Source organism: Pseudopodoces humilis, chromosome 9 (assembly GCF_049639895.1).
Source record: "Pseudopodoces humilis isolate 2021_Gansu_Grassland_sample_001 chromosome 9, ASM4963989v1, whole genome shotgun sequence".
Lineage (NCBI taxonomy): Eukaryota > Metazoa > Chordata > Aves > Passeriformes > Paridae > Pseudopodoces > Pseudopodoces humilis.
In genome coordinates, this window is record NC_142208.1 from 19,626,438 (window position 1) to 19,648,797 (window position 22,360).

The 22,360-nt window shown below is 38.5% G+C and overlaps 1 protein-coding gene across 4 annotated transcripts in view; it reads left to right on the forward strand.

The window, feature by feature from the left end:
* Positions 1-8,596, forward strand: part of KIF20B (kinesin family member 20B) — a 33,321-nt gene extending 24,725 nt beyond the window's left edge. For 3 of the 4 annotated variants that reach the window (XM_014250091.2, XM_088059860.1, XM_088059861.1), the window contains 8 exons: positions 628-783; positions 1,651-1,827; positions 2,385-2,549; positions 3,858-4,061; positions 4,443-4,520; positions 5,259-5,406; positions 6,752-6,894; positions 8,357-8,596. In XM_014250091.2, the coding sequence (XP_014105566.2) occupies positions 628-783; positions 1,651-1,827; positions 2,385-2,549; positions 3,858-4,061; positions 4,443-4,520; positions 5,259-5,406; positions 6,752-6,894; positions 8,357-8,434 (1,149 nt within the window). In that variant the 3' untranslated portion in view covers positions 8,435-8,596. The remainder of the gene's footprint in view (positions 1-627; positions 784-1,650; positions 1,828-2,384; positions 2,550-3,857; positions 4,062-4,442; positions 4,521-5,258; positions 5,407-6,751; positions 6,895-8,356) is intronic. The other variant, XM_088059862.1, reaches the window with a different exon arrangement.
* The last annotated feature ends 13,764 nt before the right edge of the window (positions 8,597-22,360 follow it).

Genomic DNA, 22,360 nt, shown 5'->3' on the forward strand with positions numbered 1-22,360 from the left:
TCAAACTCTTTCTCAAGATCTTGTGCTTACTGCATGGCCTTCGTGTAAGGCTAAGGACATTCCTCTAACTCTCCTTGGATTAGAAAGTAGACTTATTTTCTAAGCCAACTTCACAGGTGCTTCCTGTCTTATGTGGCAGAATGTCTGACAAGAGGTTTGATTGTGATAGGAAAGGAGATGAAGTTGCTGTGGATTGAAGTGACATTCTTAGGTACATGCTGTCTCTGCCTACCATTCAAACGGTACTGCACTGTTTCACTCTTGAAGCAGAGATTAGTTTTCTAACATGTCCTTTAAGGCCACATAAAAGCTTGGGGGTTTGTAAGTCAGAAGTGTCTGTTTACCATTACTTTTGACATATGTGTCTGTGACTGACCCAGAATGCTTTGAGGGAAAAAAACTATTCCATGAAGATGTGCTTGTCTGAATAAGAAATGCTGAAAATTGATCATTTTTTGCAATACAGAAGAACAAAGGAGTACTTGTATCTGGGAGTATGCTAGAGTAAAACTGTGCTACTGTTTCTGTTATGTTTTTGAAATTAATCAATTCAATGGTATTCTGAATTTTAACTCTTTTTTTTTTTCCTCTCTACTTACGATTTTATTTCTGGTTTCATCAAATTAGGAAAATGAGGCAAAGTATCAAACTGATAGAAAAAAGTGGCTTGAGGAAAAAATGGGACTCATAAATCAAGTGAAAGAAGCTGAGAACCATCGCAACAGGGAAATGAGAAAGTTTGTGGAGGATAGAGAACACCACGTAAAGCAACAAGCAGAAATTGTAAGTGACTTTGTCTCAGCAGTGTCTTTAGTACAGAGTAAATCATGTGCCGAGTTGAACAGTAGGGGTACTTGAGAGTACCTGGCCTTAGTCAGGTCCCTTACCTTGTCATGTGACAAAGCCTAGATGAGATGTTCTCAATATGAAAAAGGAAGAATAGGAGGATCATAAAATGAAAAATCTTAGCACATAATGGAAGTTAACATGCGTGTTCCTTCCTGTTCTATAACGGCCATCTCACTATGAAGTCTTAATTTCATACTGTGTTTAAAACACCAATAAATAACCTACACTTTAATGAATTGCTTCTTAAAAGCCAAGAAAGCTTACTTTGGAAAATACTTGGTCATATAAAATACAGTATGCTGCAGTAATATGTGCTGGCTTTGGGGAGACTGATAGGTATTAAATAAGGTCCCTTACTTGTTCACTGGACTGCATCATGAATCAGATGAAGTTACTGTATGAACCTCTGCACTCTAAAACTAGAAGTAGTTAATGATGCCTTTGTGGACCTGCAATCAATACAGGAGGATGTTAGGAGCTTACAACTACTTTTACTTTATCTGTGACTTTTCTTGCCTGAGAATTGTAATTAATAAAATCTTCAAATGAGTAAACAGGAGCTGTGGTTCTCAAAAACAAAATTCTCTTCACAAGAAGTATAAATACAGATTTTCTAGTTAAAATATGGTTACATCTGCATATGTATACTAAAACTAGTTCTAGTTGAGCTTTATAAGATCAGTATAGGCTCTTAAGTTTACTAAAGCTATAAAATAGTAGTAACAGTGCAAAACAAAACTAGCAGAAGAGTTTAGATACTGTGTAGAAGTGGTATTCTAACAATCCTTTTTTAATATTTAGGAAAGACTTGCTGCACAGCTGGTAAAGAAGGACAGCAATCTTCAAAAATGGCGTCAAGAAAGAGATGAACTAGTAGAAGCATTGGAAGTACAGCTCAAGACTTTGGCTTCTAGCACCATACAAAAAGATAGAGAAATAGAAAGGCTGAAACAGGCTGCACTGACAGCTTCAGAAAAGGTCAATTTTTCTTCTGTGTGATTTTTTGAGGTTTTTTGTTACCTATTAATTCTGCAAAATACTGTCTTTGTTCTTTGCATTCTGGCTCTATTTTTTGTTCTTAAACACTATCATATTGAAAACATTTGCAGTTAATTTAAAAATAAGAGCTTTAGGTTTGTTTGCAACTGAATTTGTAATAGTAATTGGAGTTTGAAAATATTTAGTAGCTCAAGTAAACAGTCTTGTTAATTTGGACTAGATATCTGAAACAACTCTCCCATTTGTTGTCTTTTTCATAGCACCAAGAACTTAATGAGCAAATGGAAGGTGAACTTAGAATTCTAAATAAGTATAGCAAAATAAAAATTTTGCATTATGTTTCCTCAGATTCTTACAAGACTTCTTCACTTTACATAGGGGCATTAAATTATTTGTTTTGTATTGGACACACCTGACTGGTTAAGCCTGCAGTTCTAAAACTGATATGACCAAGTAATCATAATGATGCTCATGATAATATATTACTTTCTTTCAACAGTCCTGATATTTGTGACAATTTTTGCTATGTTTATTAGGATAAGGAAACTGACATAGAAGATCTGAAACAACAGCTGGCAGAGAAAGATGACTTTATAAAGGAAATGAAACAGCAGACTAACCATGAAAATCCTCAGTCTTTGGCAGAAGTACCTTTACCTGAAGAAGGACAAGATAAAACTGATCAGTCTGTAAGCAAAGAGGTATGGTTGTTTGTGTATTAATGATACATTAATAATTCTGTTGGTTTTTTTCAGTATATGTTTCTGTATATAGTTCTGTGAATCTCCCAAAACTTCTTTGTACTTTACCTGTATCTTCAGTTCTGAGTTCTTATTCATTCTTTCACACTCACTCTCAGAAAATAAGTACTTAAATGCATATTACTTCTCTATGCATTATAGAACCTTTGTACCTGAGGCAAAAACTAGTTAACTAGTCCAAGTTATATAGATTCTGGAGATGTGTTATTTGTAGTGTCATCTCAGTTTGATTATGTCAGTGTTAAGGGGATTTCAACTCAAACCGCTTTCATGCTGTCACCTATTGTGCAGTGAGATGATTCTGTGATAAGCCAGCCCACATGTGGTTCATAAGAACAAAACATTATCTTGCATCCTACTTAAAACAAAACCAAACCAGTATTTGAAGTGCACATAAAAGGAGAAATAAATACTGTAATAGTATAATCATATGAATAATTATATCTGACTTCAGCTGTGTGCTCTTGAGAACTTACCTCGGAGTGATGCATATGAAGTGGCTGATGATTACATAAGTCATCTGAGAAAAATATATAAACCCTTTTGAAAGTGTGACCAATAGCAGGGCAGACTGGGGTTTGCTTCCTTCCACTGTAGGAAGCCTGTGTGTAGCTTTGTTAGCTAATGACACTATTCCTGGGCAACTTTATTAGTCTGCTCCATTCCTGGGAATGCAGTGCTGCTGGGATTCTGGGTTGGGATTCCCTCTCAGGAATCTCAGCAGAGCCTGTTGGAGAATCACCTTTTGGCTTTCAATGAGCTTTTATTGTTTCCCTTTTCAAGAGGAAGGAGGTTCACCCTTCAGGGTGGAACAGCTGGAATTCTCTCGAAGAGAAAGACAGCTCTCTAAAGATAAGCTACAGAAATAGTCTTTTCTCACAAAAGCTGCTATTACTGCCTAGTTCCTAAGGAGCAGCAGAGTTAAGATGGAGACAATCACTAAGGGTCTCTGCCCTTGAGGAAAAATTACTTGGAAACAAAGTATCAGGCTGAATTCAGCAAGGAAAATTCTGTGAGCATAGATACAATAAAGCTCAAAAATTAACAAAAAGTTTTTTAGATAAGGCTTAAACTCTGCTGTAGTTGATTTCTTCACTACTGTTTTAAGTTTTCTGAAAGCCAACAGCTGGAAAATTAAACACCTGCTTTGCAATCCACTGGGTGGTGAAGGGTGATATGTATTATATATAGTTTTTAACTCCTAGTTAGTTTAAAACTTGTTTTCTTCCAATTTCGATATACTTCCAGGACCATTCTGAAATTGTCCTTGACTCTACTGAAGTGTCCACAGAGGATGGAAAAACAAGTCGGTTCCCAAAACCAGAGATAGAAATCCAGTTCACACCTCTGCAACCCCATAAGATGGAGGTGAAGCACCAGGGCAGCACCTCACCAATTACAGTTAAAATGCTCAAGCCAAGGAGGAAAAGGAAGAGTGTAGAGATGAACGAGGTGTGAACTCGACCAACTGACATAATCGGTTGTGCAGCTTTTCAGTTTATTACTCTGATAATTTATTAAAACTCTTAACTTCTTATTTTCTGCTGAGATCCCAGGGATATATGTAGGGTATTATTTAAACCCCATGTCTCCCAAGTGGTGGGTCTTTGGCCTGTGTTGAATAAGGTCATAGGCTTCAGCTGATCCAGACTTTGTCTCCTTGTGTCTGATTTGCACTTTCTCTTTACCTTTTACATTTTTCCCTCCTGGACAGTGCCATTTCTTGCCGTCTCAAGCTCTGATCTGTGGGATTAAAACTCAGTTCTATAAAATCATTTCTTTTGGTTTAGGTGGTGGTTGGTATAAATTATAATTTCTTCTAATTTTCTTTAGGATTTTGTGACAAGTGAGAACAAGAGAAATGCAAAACCTGCTATGGCTGATTCACCATCTACAAGCGACAAAAAAAAGGTTTGATTTTGTTCCATTTTTAAGTCAGTTTAGCCTTTTCTGTAAAGGTAGACTTGTGAAAAGAGCAAATATTCTTGTTCAGAAGTACCTTATCTATATTTCAGCAGGATTTTTCAACATTTATGGTGTCCTTCCACTAAGCTCTATAAGCTATAAGGTCTATATTTGCCAAGAATGTGTAGTGTCCTACCTGCAGTGTGCAGTGATTCAAAGGGGAGGGATGTTGCATATTGAGTAGTTAAAAAGACTAGTTTGAGCATGTTATTGAAGTGTGGTTTTATAGGCAACGCCTTTGAAATAAAACTAAAGTTTATTTATATATATGGCAATTATAAAAAGATTATTTTAGGCCATAGTAGTAATCTGGGCAGGTTCAGAAGGTGAATGATTTATTTGCCCCATCAGATTCTTTTATTAATAATAATACATTATTATAATTACCTTGTCTAGTAAAATACTCTACAACTTTGAATCTGCCTTTAAAAAAAATCCTCTGTTTCCTATATGACTCATGCTCTTAAATTGTATTCTGTGAAACTTCAGCAATTTTCTTTCTTCTAGGTATAAAATGAGGTTGTCTACATTACTTACTGTAGTGATATCATTACTAAATTGAACAAAAGTGTCAGTAGCAAAGCTCAGTGTGTCAGCTTGAAAATAACATTGCAGTAAAATTAAATGAAACTTCAGGATTAAGACAATTTTCAGCTTAAGCAATGATCCTGTATTTCTGTACAGACAGCTACTGCACAATCTCTTAGAAAAGAATACCCCTTAAGAAGGCAAGAATCTACCCTAAATAAAAGGTCAGCTAAGAAGAAAGATGGGACGCTACAGAAGATTGGTGATTTTTTCCAAAGTTCTCCTACTATTATTCACTCTAAAGGTTTGTACTAAGGTGTTGTTTATTCCCTATTTTCTGGTTGTTCTACAATGGCAGAGAAGAAAAGATTGTCTTGGTTGTGAGGACCACATAATTCTAAAACGTAGATAAGTGTGAAATATAAACCAAGCGGAATGAAAGATGCAGTGTGAAATATGTGCATATTTGTCATAAAAGCAATTATAATTGTTGGGCCTGAAATGTTGGAGTTACTCTGTACTTATTTACACATAAAAAGCAGTTCTACAAACTTGCCCTGCTGCTCTAAAAAGATCAAGGGCTGAATCCAGACTCCAAATCTTACCTTCTTCTATAAGCAATCCCTTGTTGCTGTGGAAACTTTGCTAATGTTTTTTGATGTACATTAATCCTATGAAATCTGAAAGCCAGTGATGAAATTATTTAGAAGACTTCATTAAACTGAATATAGAGCAATTAATGGATTTTGCTAAGTTTAGGTATAGCTTTTGGAAGATTAATTGCTTGGACTTTCCGCTGAAGGATATGTTTTTATTCTTGCCTACAGTAAGAATGATCTCCGGGTTACTGTGTTTTTAAAAAAAGAATTAAAATTAGCAGAGGGCACAAGGAATCACCAGTATTTAATTCTAAAAGACACTATTACTTGTTTAAAATAAAGTTGGTAGTTTTTTTGATGTGGACAGTTAAAATAAACTCCTGTACCAACTTGAAAGCTTGTCCTGCTACAAAGTAAATCTTAATTTATCTGACATAATACAGTCTCAATAATAACTGTGTGAAATTTCTTAACACTTCTATGTTTGGCATATTGGTTCCAGGAACACAGTATTTGTTATTATCAATGGAAGCCAAAGTCAGACTACTTAAAATTTCGTCCTTAATTTGAGCAAAGGAGTTCTGTTTTGTAACATTTCTTACCGTGTCCTGTGTAGTTTCCCTGTTTGTATAATAGTATTGCTTATTTCTTGTTTTTATTTTTTTCTAGCGCACATACTCTTCTCTTTATAGAGCTAGTACTAGTTTGATAAAACTATAAAAAGGTATAGAAAAATTTGACTGTACACTGTGCTTCTGTCAGCACAAAAGTTATGCCTGTTGTTCAACTTAGTAGTATTTAAGTGAGATCTGAATTCTAATTGACTTTTAATGTGCTGTTTAAATGTGTCCTTTAAGCTTTTGCACCTGAAGCTACAGAAAACTGCTTCCAGATACAGAAAACTGGTAGTCAAACACCGCTTCTGAATTTTTATATTTGAGCTTTGGTCTACACTGGTTTAATTTTTAAATTGTTTTAATAAAACTTGATTAATTAATTTTGAGGCTCACAAAACCATGGTATGTATTTATGATAAAATTTGTCTCCTAGCAAAGAAGCTTATTGAGACAATAAGCTCTCCCAAGTCTGCAGAACTAGAAAATGTCAAAGAAAACGAGCTCAAACCAAAACGTGCTAAGAGAAAGCTGTATTCAACAGACACTTATTGCCCTCTGGATATCCCTAGTTCCTCAGTAAGTGATTAAGATTCCGGTTTTGCCCACTGTGATGTTTTCCTGTAATCTTAAATTAAAACTATTACAGGGGAAAAGACAAATCTGAAGGTCTAATCGAATTACAGAAGAGGTTTGAAAATACTTACGTGTTTATTCTACCTAGCCATTCCTTTTGGTCTTTTCTTTCTGCTGTTCTACTTATTTTTTTGTTTTCTCACCTGTATTTCTTTGACTGCTGACTGACTGTGTAGGTGATACAGCAATCATAGAGATAACTTCACATCTGGATTCACAGATAACTTGTAGTGTGTGGAGGATTACTTTTTCTTTGCTACAGCAGTGAAGTCATAATTTGTTTTTCCAATAGTTGCAGTTCATTTAAGTGTAGCATAAAGGGAGAATAGAGACCAGTAAGGCATCCACAGATTTGGAATTACATGGTTGAAACACAATAAAGGTATGCATGTACAATTAACTTTACAGGTGAGCACCAAAGGTATTTTTCAATTCCATTTATGCCCAAGTGATATTTGGGCATAATAGCATGTGGATACATCCATGCTTTTCAAAGCATAGTCTAAATATTAGCCTTCTGGATTTGTTTTAATTCTGTGGCTCTGTCTAAGCCAGTCTGAGTCTTGCAGGCCCAGAGTTTGATGTATTGTTTCAGAAATACAGCTTTGTGGTTTAGACAGTAACTGTAGTGCTCAGCATTCTTCTGCTCTGTTGGAAGTACATCTCTTCATTCTGTTGCATCCTTTCTTCCCTGTGCTATGGTAAGCATTTTCCCATACTGTTGAATTTTCTGTAAATTGTATGAATGGATGCAGCAGGACCCAATATGTTGTCTGTAGGAAGAAGAAAATGGCAGAAGTGCTGAGCAAAATGAGCTACAAAGCTGAAAGACTGAATCCTGGGGAAGTCAGAGAAAGCTAGAGAAATTTAAGCTGAAAATGTTTTCTGGGCATTTCCTGTATCAGAAAATAAATATCCAAGACTAGAAGTGATAGCTGCATTCAGATAATATTTTTCTTTGGACTTTGGTACTCCAGCAAAAATGGGATTTTGTATGTTTATGGAATTTGTTGCTTATCATGATGCACTAAGATTATCTCTGTATCCTGGAGACCCCTGACAAAAAGAGGTAATAGAATCATAGAATTGTTAAGCTTGAAAAAGATCTCTAAGACCATTGAGCCCAACTGTTAACACAGCACCACTGGGTTAACTCCACAAAACCATATCCCCAAGGGCCACATCCACTGTTTGAACTCTTTTGAACTCTTCCAGGTATGGTGTTTACACCATTTCCCTGGCCAGCCTCTCACTGAACGCATAAGTTTCACCAGAGTGACTCAGGTCAAACTCTGGAAACAGATTCTGGGAGAAACTCTTCTGTTGGGCATGCAGGTCTAGAAGGTGAATGTAATTTGTCTCAGAAAAAATGCTGAATAACTGTCTTTTAATCCATCTTTTTCAGATCCTTGTAGAACAAAAAGAGAAAGAAAGCGATCATCTAATCATCAAGCGACGGCTGCGATCAAGAATAGCAAAATAACCTTGCAAAAGTGTGTTTATATTTCTTAGCTAGGACCTATTCCAATTTTATTATTCCAGCTCATTCTGTGTAGAAAGCCACAGATATTTAGTCATGCTTCAAAATCTGTATATAGTTGTATAGAATTGTTCTGACTCCATTAAAATTGCAAAGTTCAAAAAACCTTGTGTGTGAAACTTTCATTTACTAGGAACAGTGTCTTTGGAAGTGTTCATAACTTATTTGTTATGCAGTAAGAGCTATGCCTGTGCAGAATGGTTTAAATTGCTTTTTTTCAGGCAGCCTATCTACCTTGACTTTGAGTGGAAAAATGAGTACACATTGATACTTGTAGATCCTTAAATTCTTCTAAAATACTCAAAAAATAGCTTGCCTCAAGTTCAGCTCCTTTTTGGTGAATTATTATTATTAATATTAATATTATGGCAGTCCAGTTACAGACAAAGTAAAGGGTTCTGGAAGGAAAATATGAGGACAGTACTGCATAGAGGTCAAGCCTTTAAATCAAGGAGGAACAGTGGCACCATTTGATCAGAGAGCTGATGAAGAGATGACGACTTTCTTGAATTAAAGTGAAAAAGGGAAGAGAATATTCTTTGGAAGGTCTTTCAGTAATAGGACAGCTTTCCGCTGATCATGCAAGTATTGGAACGTGGTTGAAAGCTGCTTCGTGCTGTGAGAGGAGAAGTAAGACTGCTTGAAGCAAAGGTGGCCGCAGTGTGTGTGCAGGGCCGGGTTCGGTGCGGGCGCCGAGGAGCGCAGCCCCCGGGAGGTGGCGCCGGGACACCGCGGCACGGGGAGCCCCCCGGAGGGGCTGCTTTGTTTTAACCCACTTGCTTTGTTTTAACCCCCTTGCTTTGTTTTAACCCCCTTTGATCCCAGCTAGCCGCAAAAGAAGCTTCAGAGCGGGGCCTCAGGGCTGTATTCTCTTGCCCAAGTCCTTGCCCTCCAGGTCTTTTTCCCGGCTCCTGCCTGCCCGCGCAGCAATCGGCACAGAAGCCTGGCGCTGCTGGGGTTTGGTCAATATCCCTTAAACTACTTCTGCTCTGCCGTGTGTTGTGCCGACACGTGAAATGCGACACCAGAAATGATTGCACACTGCATGGGCTCTGCAAAACACCAAATACTAGTTCTCCCCTCAGCTACCTTTAATACTTTGGCTATAGGCAGATGAGCCAGTGGAAAGGTTCTTGGCTGGCAACACATCTCCATGCAATCTCCTACAGATTCAATTTCTTAAAGAATAGAAGCATGTGGAAGTAAGCCAACATGAGTGAGTTACTTGAGAGTGTTTGACAGGAGCCTTAAAAGCAGCTGACAGTAGAACACAATTTTATTTTCTGAAGAGAGTCACAGTTGCTGTACAAATTAGTTTTTCCTTGCTCATAGACTTGTGATATCAAGGTTTGTGTTCTGAGGGAAAAGGAATGGTGGAAAAAAAGAGAGAAGTTATATATTTATATTTAAATACCTCATTTGGTTTAACTGCTTGGTGTTAATCAGACACTTCTGCGTGCAGATGCCAATACAGAAGTTAGTACTGATCTCGAGAGGGATCATAGAATCACGTTCCCAGGAGAGACAGGCAGCTACCACACAAGTACTAAACCAAGGAATTTATAGAAGCAGATGCATTTGAAATTAGCCATACCGGAGTTTTTTTAACCTGTTCAATGTATAATAGTTACAATATTAACACTGTTTGAACTTCATGAGAAACCAGTTTCAGAAGTTTGGATACTGTAAGAGTATTCAAATCATCAGTGTTTTATTCCACTGCAAAAGGTGTGTGCTACATCTATCCTGTATTACTCACTTAGATTTGGGTTTTAGGATAGCACTGAAAAGAGGGGAAAAAAAAATACATGGGAGGAAAAAGTATCTAGAAAAAAAAGAATCTAATCAGATAAAAGCTGTCATCTCCTTCCTGTGTTAATGAGACCTGGACAAATGCTTCCAGTAGACAGCAGTGTGACTCAGGACCAGATTGCAAAATCAAACACTGTAACTTGAAGTGATCACAATGCTATTGAAACTGACTCTGATTAACTGCACTCTGTGAATTGCTTAAGCTGATTTTTCTATTCCAGAGATCTGAAAGTTATTGACAATGTGACATTGGAGGCAGGGGCATAGTAGTGAACAATCTAGAACAAGACATGCTAGTTTGGTTTCATCTATATCTAATATTTATATGTGATTATATCACAGAAGAGGTTTGTTTGTGTTTTTTGGTAACAGCATTTGCAACAGGAAAACAGCCCAATTACTTGTTTCCACTGTATGACACCTGTCCTCCCTCAACAGTGTATTTACTTGTGCTCTGCTGCTACAAAATTGACCTTTTAAAAAGGTCAGCGTTTGGCGATTATCAGACTTACTTGTGTACATTTTCACAATGCACAACTGGCAGGGAAGATAAGTTCCTCCACTTAAAAGAGTAATTGAACATTTAACACAGTAGTTTTATCAGTTTGATACCTCTCTTAACTGCTGTGACAATAGGGTATCATACAAAGTTATTGGCAATTTTTTGAGATACCGTGTTGTCAGTGAGTTTCATCGGGGCTGAATCTTTGTGAGGTGATGAGGGTAAGAGACATTATTACTATACATATGCATTTCAGCGCTGCACTTTTGTTAGCACAAGTTCCTAGCAAATAAAAGTATTGGCTCCTCTCTCTCCAGCCCTCTGGGCTGCTGCAGTGCTCTGCCAGAGCCAGGCTGTGGACACTGCCAAGTAGTTGGCTGAGGAACAGATAAACTGGGGCTGGCTTGCCATTTCTACAAAGCCTCTGAGCTCACTATTGCATTATGATAAGTGGAATAAAATTACCTGCATTTACTTCCAGATACATCAGCCTTTTAACATTCAACATGATGTTTCTTTTCAGGTTTTGATTAATTATTTAGACCATGATTTCATTGGAACTGAGATTTTTGCATCTAAATGTAAGAAGTGTTTGAAGGTCTCAGGCTTTGCTCAACACATATGAAGTCACAACTTCCTTCTCTGAAAGAAATAACTACAATCACAGTCCAAGTCTTTCCTTATCGGAAGAAACTTTTTATGATCATCTCTGAGAAAGGAGGTTTCAGTGATTGTTGAGATGCTGCTGCACAGGTTGACATTCTCCTTTCCTCCCCCAAGAAGCTCTGGCTTAATCACCACGATGATTTGGATATGTTTTATCTCTTTCTATTTGGGATTTAAGAGCTTCATGGGGAAGAGACATTTTGAGAAGAGATAAAAAGATCCATGCCTTTACTCTCTACAGAAGGACCATGCTTCTGTAATAGGGAGGTCTTTGAAAAGTGGCTTTGAAGGAATCTTATGCTTTGAGCATTTCTGGGTTTTGAAATAGAGGCAATGACTGAATTCCTGAGGAAAGTGGTTTTACAGAGACACCTCTGTGCCACAGGTAATTGAGAAAGTCACTTATTCCTCTTTTGGCAGGGAGGGATGTCACTACCCCATATCTGATAGTATTAAATGTGATGCTCATGTGGGTACTTGAATAAGACATGATCCTCTTTGGGAAAGAACACAGCTGTGCCTGTTGAATGCTTCACTTGTTAAAGTGTTTCTGTCTTTCCTTAATTGGGATGAGAAGTCAGGAGAAAGACTCTATCTTTTAATCACCCATTTAAGTTTTCTGGCTCTGAAGTGTGAATCACCCAGCATTCCACCAAGATACAGTCTTGGACTAGTTGCCTTATGTGATTCAAAGAATAATTTTGAAATTGGGGAAGTGAAGGCTTTGTGGAAACTCTGTGAGCAAGATGTTCTGGATGTCTTTCTTTCCAAGTGGTTTATCCAGCTAAAACATATCCAAAAAATAAATCTGAATGATCCTTGTTTTCCAAACAACAATTTCAACTGTTTTCAGAAATAAATTTTTGGAGCTATTGCTTTGAGCTTAATTTATTTCATCTTTTTAAGCATACAATGTCCATATATGAAATACCACGTGGTATTTATTTCCAGTAGCATCTATTGATAATGGCAAGATGATCAGATAGATATTTTCATCACTAATATTGACTGTTAAACTTGCTTATGAAAAAACACCCACTGAAATGCTGACTCCTGCAGACACTGCTCAGGCAAAGCTGGAACACTGAGTTTCCAGCAGGAAATCACTTGGACAGTCTCATACAAAGTAAGTTTTCTCTTCCTTGTGGATTAAATTTAATAAACATACTCAGACTCTAGTGATGCAAATAAGTAATAAAAAATTAAATAGCAAGTACAGTCAGTCTCTTTGATTCTCATGACAGCTTTTGAAAGAAAAATCCTGGAGTTGAATTTCCCTTAAGGGAAATTTTCTTGTTTACTAATGCAATAAACATAACTGATGAAAGAAATATCTGTTATACAGATATTGCCAAAATACAAAGTTCTTCGTAAGTTAAATATTTCAGTCTTGTGGGAGGTAGAAATCTGTGTTCCAGTAAAATATATGCAAACCATATTTGCTTATCATTTGTGATTTACAGGAATTAAATGTCCTGCTTGATTCAAACACATTTATAGTATTTAATCCCCAAAGATGTTGAAATAATCATTTTTAGTTACAAAGGAAGTTTCAAAAAGTTGAGTAAAATTACCTTCCTCACCTCCTCATTGCTTAGCATTATAGCCACTAGGGAAAATGTAAATTAAAGCAGTCACAGCATCGTCAGCACCTGAAGTTTTTCCAGGTGCACCTTTGGTTCATGAGATCACAGGGCTGAGTTTGGAGCCCCAGAGGGGCCAGTCCCTGTTCAGCCAGGCTGTGGCTGTACTGCTGAGCTTGTGCCTCTGAGCAGGGCTGCACCCCTGAGCCTGGCCAAGCTGAGGAGTGACAGGGCTGGGCTCTGGCTTCAGGTGGTGCAGGGCTCCCACCACACAGACCTCAGCCTGGGCTAATGGGTCCTGACCAGCACCTGAAACTGCTGCAGAGGCTGGCTCACTCCATGCTCAGGTGGTTCTGCTCTTGTAGATGCCTATAAAGTGCTGAAGTTGTGCCTTCTTGAGAGCAAACAAGTCTCAGTGGACATCTTCTCTACCCTTCCTTCTTTTCCTCTCTTGCTCTTTTTCTAATGTCACAGCTTGTGAAACAGAGGCAGCCTTATTCCACTATTTAGCTGTTCTCTTATAAAAAATTATGTTCTTTATCAGTATTTTAGTTTTACAGTTCAATAAATCATCACCTACGGTAAAACAGCACTTGAGGGTCCATTTTACTACTGTTGGAATGGGCTGAATATTCTCAGTTCCCTTTTGATCTAACATTATTTTGCTTCACTCCTTTTCTCCCAGCCTACGTGCAGAATCAAAATATCAATCTTGGTTTTGTTTTTAATTTTACTGAGAGAGATCTTACTGCTAAAGCATAATAACACCTCTCACTTTTTCTGAACATCTAATGTTTGAGGTTTTGAAGATTCTGTTAGTTAACAAAATTATCTTATTATTTAATTCAAAAACCAGGTTCCAGATCCAACGAGCCCTTAAATAGTATTTTTTAACGTCAACACACCAATGACTGAAAGCTGATTAATTTATTACCACATGCACAATGCTGAATTGAATTAAAAGAGTAGGCAGAGAATTTCAAAACTGCCTTTTACTTTTTTTGTCTTTTGACATATTTTTCTCTTGGTTGCTGTCAGTTTTTTTGCATTAACTACAGGCACAGGAAATACTAAAACTAACTACAAATGGTTGGGAAAAGGTCATGATAGATGCACTGCTGGACACCCCACTAAAGCTACATTCAGAACTGAGATTCTGCAGACCACAGTTAGGACAGAATCACAGAATGGATCAGGTTGGAAAGAGGCACAGTGGGCCATCCATTGTGTCCAACCTCCCTGCTCAAGCAAGGTCGTTCCAGAGTACACAGGATTGTGTCTAGATGGTTCTTGAATATGTCCAGACTCCACACCCTTTCTGAGCAATCTGTTCTAGGGCATGGTCACCTGCACTGTAAAAATGTTCTTTTTTCCTATTCAGGTGGAACAGCCTGTGCATCAGTTTCTGCCTCTTGTTCTGTGTACTTGGATATCTGCCAAGCACCCTGGGTTGGCAGAGAATACTGATATGAGAAGGTAGCAATTGTAAAACTTTAGATAATGGAATTATTCTTTCATACCTCACAGCTTTGCTTTCCCCTGCTGCCATTCACATAGTCCTTATACTAAGGACTAAAGCAGAAAGAGGAGACTACATCATTGTGTTGGGAGCACACATCCCTTTTTGTTAGTAAATCCTGTCCCAGTCTGGAAATTGATTTAATTTGTAAATCAAATTGGAACAATTTGCCTGTGTGGTAAATAAAATGTCTGTTTTAGCTGCTATATTGTTCCAGCTGTCCTAACTGACTTCTCACAGTGTGCCAAAATCTGTCCTTCAGTGCAATTTTATGTGATTGGGTTGGCTTCCATCAACATTTGCCTGCAAGCAGAATTTATCCCCGTGGTTTTGTGAGGGACTGTAGTAAGAAGAAAATACTTTAGGAGACACAGCCTATGAGTTCTGAATGAAAAGTAAAAAATGTGTGGCTTGGAGTATGCCAAAATGACAAAAATTTACGGTTTCATGGATGCTGATCAGAAAAAGGCTCCCGAAGTATTCAGTTACTTGCTGGTGTTGTCAGAGATTCATTGACAGGCAGGTGCTGAAAAAGTGATTTAATTTAAACAGGGAGCTGGAGAAGCTGTTGGCAGCTGCTATGAAGAGCAGAGCCTCAAACCAGCAGGAGCATAGAGCTTAGACTACCTCAGGTATTTCAAATAGTTTTTTATTGGTGGATGCTTAGTCTCCACAATGTTCTTTATAGGACTCTGAATACCAAAGGGATGAAAACCAAGCAAATGAAGCAAAACTGCCACATTTCTAGCCTTCTGCCCTTAGTGAACACCACAAACCTTTGACAAAAAACAGTTCTGCAAGTCTGTCTCCACAATTTAGCATCAATCTCCTCTTGCATACAGTTATGGTGTCAGCACCTTTAGGACCAGAGAGACCTCACAGAGTTTCATCAGTAGCCAGTGAGAACAAAAACCAGCATGGTAGAAATCTGAATTCCCACGTCTCCCCAGTTTGATCTGTATTCTGTCAAAAACACCCTGAAAGCTGTGAATTTATCCATGAAGCTAGGGAAGATAAGAATGTGAGGCTATAAATCTGAGATTGCAGTTATCTAAGTTGCCCATCAGCAAAAGGACTTTCTAGAGTCAGTGATGTAATTTTCCTGTAATAGAGATTAGCAGTGTCTGCAGGCTGTCAGGTGTTGTCTCTTGCAGAGGGATATGACAAAAGCACGAAAGAATAGCACATCTCTGGAAAGGATAAAGATAATTCTTAATTTTGACAGTAACTGCAGTCAACTTTTGTGGGAAACAATCCTCAGAAAATGCCCTGCATTGCATATCACTGCAAGATTTATTTTTCCCCTTTAAATGACACAAACTTCAGAAAACATCTAGGCATAAACATTTCACATTTGTTTTGATCCTGCTGACTTCAAATGCCTTTCATGTACTTTATTTTTATTTTGACTGTTTCAGTAAGCTTTACAATAGAAATTTAAGGGGAAAATAGGGTGGATTACCTCCATGAAAAATTAGGGTAAGGATTACAGAGTGGAGTCAAAATGTCTTGAATAAAGGAGAAAAAAAAATAGAAATAGCTATAGGAATAAGAGACAGGAATAGGGTTGAATCAGATGGATTTTTCAAGAATCAGGTCTCTCTGCTGCACCCATAACAGACAGTAGCCCAATTGGTATCAAAGCCCTTTAGAATTGGAGTCCAGACCAGTTCTGGAAATCTGGAAATTTAGTCCAAGAACTCTTTGCCCCCTGGATCTCTTTGCTACAGTATCACTTCATTATTCCTTGCTCTGCCCTCACGGGATATAACCCCTTTGTAACTACTTCAATGTGTTTAAAGATCATATTTTTGTCCTATGATGTTCAGGCTTACCTGAAAGGTCGTATTTTCTAGATGTCTGCTCATTCCCTGTGCTCTCCTTTTGTTATCCCAAATATGTGTGGGGGTTCTCCTGGTCCCCATCCTGCCCCAGCTCCACCTGCCCCACCAGCTGCTGACTGGCCCCGGCTGGAGGTTGACTGGGAGGTGGCTGCCAGCAGGTTTCTTCCCAGGGTACTGTAATGCTGTGCCTGACACACAAACCTGGAGGGTGTGAGAAGAATTGGCCACTTCACTGGGGACTGGGGTAGGCTTATATGTCATTTTGGCTCTGTGTGGCTTCTTGCTTTAGAGCAGCTTTTATAATCTCAGGGGAGGTTTAAATCTGTTTTCTCTAGAGACAAATATTTGCTATATGTAATGAGATTTATGTGCTTGTAAGGAAAAAGCTAACAAAGTAATTTTCCTCTGCTTTTAACTAAGAGACTTCAGGCTCTCTAGGGATAAATAACAGTAAATAAAATACATAAATGATCATAAAAATTCTCTCTATCAAGAGATGGATTCTTACTTTGTGTAAACTGGAGCATAATTTTTCTCTGTAGAGAGAATTAAAAAGAATTGTTGCAAGATGTGCTCTACCTGTAGTTTCCCATGTTGGCACATAAAACTTAAGGTATTTTTTTCATCAGAAAAAAAAGACTGTCAGGAAATGCTGTCATCAGACTCCTCTAGGACAGAGCAAGGTTATTCTATTAATTATAGTTCCAGTCACTTGTCTTACTAATGTCAGTCTTTATCCACAATATTCCACCTCACTGAACAGCTGAAGACAAGTGGTGGATCAGCATGACGATCTTCTTGTTTCTGCTTTAAAGCACAGAACACAGACTGAGCTAACTCTGGGTGTCTCCCAGCAGCTGCAGTGTGCTCCTCCAGAGCAAACCCTGGTTTGTCCCTGAGATTCAAGAGGTTTAATCTCATGGGCTGCTGTGGGCATTGCTGCAGGAGTGGGGGCTTCTGGTTTAGGGAGTAGGCTCAGATGGTGCAGGGCCCAGAGGTAATTTGGGAACACAGGGGCACAACAGTGGGTGCAGGGAAGGATGGATGGATGGATGGATGGATGGATGGATGGATGGATGGATGGATGGATGGATGGATGGATGGAAGGATGGATGGATGGATGGATGGATGGATGGATGGATGGATGGATGGATGGATGGATGGATGGATGGATGGATGGATGGATGGATGGATGGATGGATGGATGGATGGGTGGGTGGGTGGATGGATGGATGGATGGATGGATGGATGGATGGATGGATGGATGGAAGGACGGATGGATGTTAGGTATGTCTTCTAGTGTCTGGTAGTAATGTGCTCTGCTTTTTGAGCTAAGGCTGGGGTTTCACAGAAACTGCTGTAGTCAGAGGTGCATCCAGCCAAATTCATTTAGTCTGCTGGGGAAGCAAATGGTGTGAGATGCAAGGAGGATGAAAAAGCCAGAGGTGAGGAGGAATGTGCTTTCGGTGAAAACTAACATGCCCCTCTAGTGTTACCAGACTTTTCTTAGCATGGTGTATCAAACATAGCAGGAAGAATATTACCACGAAAAGCTATTATAAGGCTGTCCCACTATGCCTGCCCTTTCACCTTTTACTTAGCTTAATTTAAATTCCTGGGGTTTACTTTTCTGTCTGTATGTCTCTATTTAGATATCTGAAATGACTTATACTAGAATTTCAGTACCAGTTTCACATAAAAAAAAGGCATTAAAATTTTTTGCTCTTAATTTCTTGGTGGTAGAAGGCTAGTTGTGCCCTTGGTGCCTCAGGTGTTATGGGAAGAGTTGGAACTATGGAAAAGAATCCAAACAGGATGTTAAAGTAATTCTCAGTGCAGAAATGGTTAATAAAGTAATGTTTCTGACAAGCTAATGTGCTTCTGGTGTACTTGTAATACTCTTCTGGAGGTGTAGGTACACACAGCATGTATACTTACAATCTTCAGGTAAACACTGATACATTGATAAGTTTACAGACACACTATAAACATAAGAATGTAACTATGAAACAATGTGAACTGTAGATTTGTAGTAAAGGATATCTCTGAATAGTTTCAGGCAGATTATTGTGTGAGTACAGCAATTGTACTGCCCTTCATAACTCTGTTTTGGGGAGAAGCCTCACTAAATTTTTGAACCTGTGGTTTGCTCAGTCCCTGCAGCATGCTGCAATCTCAGAATTCATACAGCTTAAGCTTCTGTCCCTCTCAGCCTCCCTATGGAGATAATCTGAACAGTTGTGTGAAAACACAGTGAGCAGTCAGCAGCCGATAGTCTCTGAGTATTTATCAGTGCTGAAGGCACACTTGTCTCTAGGGTAAGTGAGAACTGCTAATCTCTTAGTGCTTACCAAACTCTTCTGGGGCTCCCAGACAAATTAGTTTTGTGCAGCCCATCATCGGTCCCTTCATAGATTTACACTGGCCATAAATCGAGAGCTTTCTCTTGTACTTCTTTCACCACAGCAACACAAAAAGAGGGAGAAATTGCACTAAATTCTGCAATGAAAACCTTTCCTTCAAACGCAGTTTTTGCTTTAGATGAAACATATACAAAGCAAGGAAACTTGCTGACCCTGCCTGATAACTCTGGGCTGGGGGGGTGCTTTCTTACAGTGCTTGGGGATGGGATAGATACCCCTTTTTCTTCCTGGTTACAGGTTTTGCTTCCCCTTGATTGCATCAGCCGCTACTGGGGGTGTGGAAAGGACACCTGAGGTGCCTCGCTGTGGCCCTGCTCAGAGGTTGAGCCAAGGACTGTCCCCTCTCCCCAGACACTGATGGCTGCTGGTCCACTCCACATGGGCAAATATCTGAGTGCTCATGGAACAGTGCTCATGCAGGTCACAACTATCTCTAATGCCACTTCTCTTAGCTCTGCGTACAAAACTACTCCACAAAAGATCATATTGGCTCTACCTCCATCTCAGGCCTCCCTTTTGGCAGCTTGTTTTGAGTGATACACAAAATTTTGATGGAAAGTTCTACATTAGTAAAGGATTGGCAGCTTACTTTATCTCTGTCTTCACACAATTTTTGTATTCCCTTATAATCTGATGTGTGCTGAGGTATGGACTTTGGTAAATATTTTTCTCTTAAAAAAACTCATAAAAAATATAGGACAAAATCTGTATTTGGGTCAAAAAATAGATAAGAGATGTGGTATAGTTTAGCATCATTTGTTGTCTTTGACAGTATTTGTATTTCATTTAATTAAAACCCATGTGAAAAAAACCCACATAAGGCCATCTTTGAAAAATCTAGGAGCATCCCAAATCTCAGCTAAACTTTCTCCTTCACAGAGTTCAGTATCCTGATTTCTATTAATAAGTGCAACAAAGGATGCTTGGAAAATATGTAATGCCCAAAGGAGTTAATCTGAGGCTGTTAAGACTTATTGGAATTTTCTCTAAAATCAGATTTTATGGGATTCTTTTTTACTTTTCAGGATGTTACAGTATTAAAAAAACCCCAACTAACAAAATAAAATGTATGTGCACATGCATCGGGGAAAGAAAAATACTTTTAAACTCCAAATTCGATTATAGTAACCAAATCTTTGCTCTGATTTGTTAGCATAATTTTACAGCTGTTCTCAGTTAAACCAATTACTCACAAATCCTTTAAACACCCCAATGTCGTTGAGCACTGATAACATTCCCTCTCATTTAATTGTAGCTACTGAATTATATGGTATAATTGGATCTTCAAAAGAATTTCCCTCTAAGTTATGTGGGACAGGAAAAAGCAGCCTGACCTCAAAATCAGCTGTAAATGGTTAGAAAAGAGCTGTACCTATGTGTTAAAATTGCCACAAAGAGTCTGAAAAGTATAGCTTTGTTCCAAACTTAATGTTTTATGTTTTCCTTTTGTGGGTTTTTTAACATCTAGATATGTTATCATCCATTTTATGATATTTCATTGTTTGCCACTGAATTTGAGAATCCTGAAACTGCTATTGCCTTATGTCAACAATTCCAGGTACAGATGCTGGGTTTTTCTGGTTGTTTTTTTTTTCTCAGGAAAACAATTAGATTTAAACATGCCACAGAAGTGAGGCCCCTATGGGAGTGAGAAGGTAAATGCTGATGTGATATTCCTAGTACAGAATTCTGCTGGCCTTAACATCAGACTGTCTCATGGATTGTTTGGACAAAGATGATTACAAAAGCTGCTTAAATATCTTGTCATTGTAATACTGATCTGTGCAAATGTGCAGGGAAAGGAAAAAGACTTATTTCATCCACTCTGAGGTGCCCTATTGTAAACTGTATTTTTCTTGTGAGTGTTGTCTCTGTATCTGATAGGGTCTTGGTAATTTGGAAATGAGGATCAGAGTTTTCCTTTGTCATGAAGCCAAAATCATCATTGGGTAAAAAGTCCTTTGTTCAAGTGCTTGTAGGACTCTCAGTATAATTTCAGCCCTAAGTGCTTCAAGAGGTAGCTGCACTAAGCTGCTGAACATTTCAGTGAGGAAGTTTATAGATGCCTCTCATTTATGGATTTTACAACATCCTAATACACCCATATGCTTTATATGAGAGAACATTCTGATAGAGGCTTTCTCTTATGGACTGTAAACACAGCTAGAGATGCTATTCAGTAATGTTTCTCAAAGGCATCCAAGCAATTTCTAAGAATCCAGGGACTTCACTGTGTTTTGTGTGCTCACGAAAAACTAAACCAAAAAAACAAACCAAATCAAGCAAGCAACCAAAAATGTATAGCACTGTAAGAGCAAAACCTAGGAGAAATGGTGTATGGACTGGCAGGTCCACAAAAGTCATAAACCAACAGTATTTCCAATGAAGCTGTAAATGCCAGTGCTGGAACAAGCCTGGGTTTTATTAAAAAAAAAAATATGACAAAGGCATAGGAAATCTTATACAGTTTTATGATGTTAAGCTAAGCTGAGCCCATTCAGCTGAGATGTGTGTTAAATGTAATCAAATGCCAAGTTCAGCATTTAGCAGAAATGCTAGATGGCCGTGCTTACAGAAGGGAGGAGTGCTTCTGGAATATGGTGTTTCTGATACCTTTGCAGGGTTGCAGATCAGACACCATTACGTGGTTTTTAATGACACATTCAGGACCTGTGTTTAGGAGTGCAGAGATCAAGGCAACTCAAATGGGAAAATGAGCATCACTTTTTAGACTTAGAAAGCTGAAGTGTTTCTAGCACATCTCCAGGAAGAGGTAAACACACTATTTTGATACGCTCAGGCCTTTCTGAAAAAGATGTTGTAACAAACAAAACATCTTAGTGGGTTCAATTAAAAACTCTGATCTCTTCCAAACAATTTCAAAGAAATCTGGGACTGCAAAGGAACCAGTCAATCTCCTTATGAACCCTTCTGGCCTTGGTTCCCTTCAAACCTGAAGCAGGGGACTGGCAAAGGCTGCCAGTATCTGTGTTCCTGTTACCTGCAGTGTCACCATAGGGCAGCACAGGGTGGCATTTCACGTGTTCCACAAGATGAGGTAAAAACCCACAGAAGATATTCTGTGATGTGAAAATGTTTAGAAACAATCCTACTCAGCAATCCCTGAGTGGGAGTCATAAGGACTAGAGGAGTTTGCAGCTCAGTTTTAAAAGGAGCTTCATCAACACTCAACAACAGTGCATCTTAAGTTAGCTCCAGAGTGACCAGGCCTGGACATGGTGCCCACCTAAAGTGCAGCATATTTAAAGATTTAGGTGTGACATTGGAGTCTGTCTGATTATATGTTTGACTACAGAAGATCATATAAAGTTAAAAAGTCCCTTTCACTTCACAAATTTCTAGGGGGAAATATAAGAGGTAGAGTCTACTACTACTTGTTGACTCTCAGCATAATTAGTTACTGAGGTAAATTGATTCAAGGTGTGAGAGCTCACAGGGATCTCTGCAGGGGTAATAGATGTATTAAGGACAGCTGAAAACAGTGGGTAGTGAGGTTTTC